At 42.3% G+C, this 5,233-nt stretch overlaps 1 protein-coding gene across 1 annotated transcript; it reads right to left on the bottom strand.

Moving 5' to 3' along the window:
- Nucleotides 1-1,925: 1,925 nt before the first annotated feature.
- LOC310864543 (N-acetylglucosaminyl-phosphatidylinositol de-N-acetylase-like) lies at nucleotides 1,926-2,654 on the bottom strand (the record flags this gene model as incomplete). The annotated part of the gene is made up of 1 exon (XM_083773232.1): nucleotides 1,926-2,654. The coding sequence occupies one exon, from the start codon at nucleotides 2,652-2,654 to the stop codon at nucleotides 1,926-1,928; it is 729 nt and encodes a 242-aa protein (XP_083629358.1).
- Nucleotides 2,655-5,233: the final 2,579 nt, after the last annotated feature.

The following is a 5,233-nucleotide window of genomic DNA, read 5'->3' as shown; positions in this document are numbered from 1 at the left end:
CTGAACAAGAACACAGAATAGTAATTTTACAATTTACAGTATACAAAATTGAACTCAAAACATTCACTCTCACACGCATACTCGTGTGCACGCACGCACAAACACACACACACACACACACACACAACCCCTCCCCCCCATCCTATTCACAGAATAATCAACCCACAACACATCCATTACAATATCACCGGGTCAGTAAGTCTTTCAGGTCTGATATTAGGTCTGTCCACATTGAAATTGTGCCCTCTTGGGCCTGATTAATCCTTGCCGATGACAGTTCCAGATAAGCAATGTCCAGAAAGCTTCGCAGCCAATGTGTTTTTGAAACATCATGTGGGGGATTCCAGCGTTGTGCTATGATCTTTTTGGCTGCCGTAAGCCCAGCCAACCAGACCTTGCGTGTCTTTGCCGTAAGAGGTAACATAGAATCATCGTTTAACAGGTGTACAAATGGATCCATCGGAAATTGCACCCCCAATAGATCTGTCAACTTCCTTGTAACTCTTCCTCAAAACTCGTAGATCCCCGGACATTCCCATACCATATGAACAAATGAGCCCAGGGTTCCTGGGGCACAGAATGTGTAGTATGGGTCAGATGCCAATCCCATTCGGTGCCTAATTCTTGGCGTTACATACGCTCTGTGACAAAACTTAAAGTGTATATACTGATGATTTGGATTCTTTGATGCTCCAGCCACATTCTTCCAAATGACCTCCCAATCTATTTCCCGCCCTTCATCAGCTATATCCCTATTCCAGGCCTCCATTCCTGTAGAGGGGGCATATTTCTGGGCATTTAGTTGATCATATAAATATGATACGATTAGTTTAGGGGCATTTTGAAGAATGGGAAGAATGGGATGGTCCTTTAATTCTGCTCCCCAGGGAACCCCATAGGCTCTACAAGCAGATCTGATTCTGAAATAAAAGAACAGAGAATGCCTATCAATCCCGTACCTGGAAGTCCATAATATTATTTGCTCCATTAATATCTTGAAGGGTCCTAATGCCCTTCTCCTCCCAACTCCTATTGGTGAATGGCCTCCCCCCAGATAGCATATAGTTGTTGTTCCACAATGGAGAAGATTTACACCACGTAGTTCCAAACCCTATATATTTCTCTACTGCTCTAAACACCTGAAGTAAATATGAGAACATTGGACCATAATACAAATTACATTTCTTAATAGAAATACCCATCAAAAGAAAACCTTTAATTCCTACAGTGTCTAATAATTACTTGCACAAGCAGAGCGCGCAAGTAATAATTTCGCCCGGTCTGTGTGCACCGTGCCAGCCAACCCGCCACTTGATGCGTATGCAAATAAAACAGCAAATTCGTGCCTGGTTTGCTGGGACCAGATTACATAAATGAACATATATGTCTTACGTCATCATTTAGAGCTAGTCATACGTATACTATATACATAATCAGTAAAGTGGCGGGTTGGATGGGACCAGATTACATAAATGACCACGGAATAAATGCTTGCTGTGTCTATAAACCAGAGGGCTATAAAATAAAATGAATAGTACAAAGAGGAGGTCTATGGATGCAGTGAGAGAGGACATGCAAGTGGATGGAGTGGCTGGGGGGGATACAGAGAACATAAGCAAATGGAAACAGATGATCCACTGTGGCGAACCCTGGTGGGAATTCGCAGAAAGATCTATTATCTATGATAATGCCAAAATGTAACATAGGTTAAGTACTGTTTTGTTTTCACATAAATTTAATTTCCAGTATTTGATGCCTAAAGAAGGTCCGGAGGGACCGAAACGTTGCATTAAAAAGAAAAATACTCTTGTACTGAGGAAATATACAGTGTGCAGGTGCATTCGATTCCTTTCATTAATTTCCAGTATTTCCAAACATCTTTTGCACTGCCCTTGCTTTTGGTACATGGTGCAACCGAATGTGCTTCAAACTGAATTTGTTAGGTTCTTTGGTCCTTGTGGGATCATCTGGAATGTATTGACAAGCATGTAACGTGAAAAAAAGACATATAGATGACGAAACCACAAAAGTTGAGTGCGATGACAAAGCATGGCCTCCCTGGCCTGTCTGTAGCCCCTTACGCCTACGACACAGCAGAGACACGAGGGCAAGAGCCAGCTGAGGGGGAGCTCTAGATAGGAGAGATATTTCCTAAGGATGCTAACAGTGACCAAAGAGAGCAGACAGCAGTCATCACACACTTGGCCAGGAGAAGCTAGGTGACTGACCGATTTGTGGATGGCTATGTGATTGGCATGACCACTCACTCCTCTTCCATCAAAGGTCAGTACCATGTTGAATGAGTGAGCTTTGATGTGCTTGATGATTACAGAGGAGACCACAGAGTCGCTCCATTCTGCATTAGGGTCATCAGGAAGTTTGTTATGGTCCGCTATAGTGACTCTGGAGGCTGGTATTCCCAACACTGCACAGCTTTTCATGAGTTCCTTTTCACGCTGAGCTCCTTGATTGTAGAAATTCCCTCGAGATAAACACAACAAATTAACATGGGCCTTGAGCTCGATGAGTCTTAAAATTGTCGGTGCGAAGAACATGCATTCATCATCTGGATGTGCAGTTACAATAAGTGCTCTAACATCAAGGTTGTTTGGAATGGATGAAGGAAACTTATCTCTATTTGAAAAATTACCCATTAAACACTTTAAAGACATGGCACTATTTAGTCGATGTTGGTGGCAAATCCATTTCATCCAAAGAATGTAGGACATAAAAATCAAGAGAACAAGGAAAAGAACCATTGTTATTGTTATAACATAGCTATAATCCTATACATTTTTATATTGACGTTTCCAGTGCCCTCTGGAACAAGAAACCCAGCTGATGGAATGTCTCCATCTGCTTTATATCTTGTATCATCAAATATGACATCAGACCAAATATGGCCTCGGACTTGCCCCAAATATGGAGTTCCGATCTACAAGCTCCCAGTCCCAGCTCACAAAATGTATTATTTTATTCAAATTGTGTCTTACCTTGTCTCTTACTGCAGGTATATAAAAAAATAGCAGATGCACAATCTCATTGCGTGTCACTTTGTAGACACGCACGCACGCACACACACACACACACACACTTTAAAAAAAAAATATATTTCTTATCCCACGATTTTGTAACCCATTTTTCACCCCTGTGTCAATCATCTAATGTGATCCTGGGCTCTACACACCTTCCGCCCACCTGGGGAGAGCAACAGACTTAACTCATGCTTCCTTCATGCTTGAGTGTCCAAGTTGCTCCTTTACACCTGACAGGGGGGAGTTTCCCTGGTTGGATGTAGCGCGTGGAAGGAACACGTTATTCCAACCAGTTCCTTTCCCCTCCATCAGGCGCCCCGGCTGGCCAGGGGGAGGCAGTTTAGAGACCAGGATTACTGCATGTTTTTGTGAGGGTATCTACCCTAGGGGACACGGGGAGAACATGCAAACTCCACACAGAAAGGCCCTTTCGCCAACCCCGCCTTCGGGTATGGGCACTGATGACGCAGAGGAGGAAACACGCCGCCAGCACCCACAGCGCCCCGAGCGGGAATCGAACCCAGGACCTTCTAGCTGTGAGGCGACAGCACTACCAACTGTGCCACCGTGCCCCCCACACACACACACTTGACTTTAAAATTCTGTTTCGAACTTTATGCACGTTTGCATTATCGTTTGTGTAACAATTGATAACACAACAAGCAAGCATACAAAAATCCCTTTCAAATAAGTGAAATCTAGTCTGAAACCAATTAAGTCACTCTTGATCCTACATACTGTATATCTCTTGTACTGTACAGTAAAACAGGAACGACAGCTTAAAATATTAGAAAACTGGTAGAAACAAAATTATGAAACAGCCACCAGGAAGATGTGATTTGCTTGTAACATAAAACAGCACTAATGTAGATTTGCATATACTGTGTGTAGACTAGTACTAGATAATATGTAGCTTCAAAGGCATGTCTAAGATTACATGCAACCAAACATGTGAGAACTGGGGACGGTGGGCTGACATTAATCACTGTAAGCTCATCTAATTTGGTACGACATCAAAAGAAGTGTACATATACCGTATGAGGCCTGATCCAAAGCTGACTTTTTTGCCTTCCACTGTACTTTGATGTGAAGTCCTTAACTCCGTAAAGACATCAATACAAAATCGACCAGAGAAACAGACAAATGCTGCAGAACAAAAAAAAATCTAATTTATTATTTCTATGTCGCCTTGGATAAGATGCCTCAATACAGTGTAAGTCCTAATTGTAATTCTGTGTTTAGTGTGGAAGGTCAATTCATGTTAACAAGAAAAATAAGTGATTTATCATGATTAAATAAAAGGTTAAATGTCACATAATGTCACACATCTTCCTGTGTGTTGAATCCAGACAAATCCAGTTGACCTGCATTGTTCACAGTGAGCCACTAAGGGCAACACTTTACGCGCCTTGAATGGTTTTAAATTTCACGCACGCACGCGCGCGCGCACGCACGCGCGCACGCACGCACAAAGCATGCTTAAACACAGACTCACACTTTCCCTGCAGCACTATAGGTAAATCCTTACTGCAGACATATACACTAGATACGTATACTTAAACGATATTACTCACACACGCATGCACACACTGCACATGCATACATGAATATGTATTCACTATTCAGTGTGTGTCTGCGTGCACACTACTGCGTAACAATCCATTAAGTGCGTGCATTTATGGATGGTTTGATGTGTACAAATGTACATGTTATTGTAACCTTCTCAAGCCTGAGTAATGCAACACACACACACACACACACACACTTACAACTAAAGAGCAAGGAATGCATACAGTAGGCCTATGTACAGTATGAAAGGATACATACAGTAGGCCTATGTACAGTATGAAAGGATACATACAGTAGGCCTATGTGTGCTGCTTTTGAGTCAAAATGAGTCAGTCAGGACTAAATGGATAAAGGAAATATATTATATTTTCAATTTAGGCATTTAGCAGATATACGTGTGTGTGTGTGTGTGTGTGTGTGTGTGTGTGTGTGTGTGTGTGTGTGTGTGTGTGTGTGTGTGTGTGTGTGTTTCCACAAGCAATCGAGCATAGTTTACATTTACTCAAGTACTGTACTGTACTTTTACTTTACTGTTAAGTAAAGTACTGTTAAGTCAGCCTTCATCAGCATTGTTAACGCTGAGGAAGGCCGACTAGGCCGAAACGTTGTCTGCTCGTCAGAGCTAAATA

This window comes from Protomyctophum parallelum, assembly GCF_964188405.1.
Source record: "Protomyctophum parallelum genome assembly, chromosome: 9".
Classification (NCBI taxonomy): Eukaryota; Metazoa; Chordata; class Actinopteri; order Myctophiformes; family Myctophidae; genus Protomyctophum; species Protomyctophum parallelum.
Note: the sequence above shows the minus strand (reverse complement) of the source record. Positions and strands in the feature narration are given on the sequence as shown.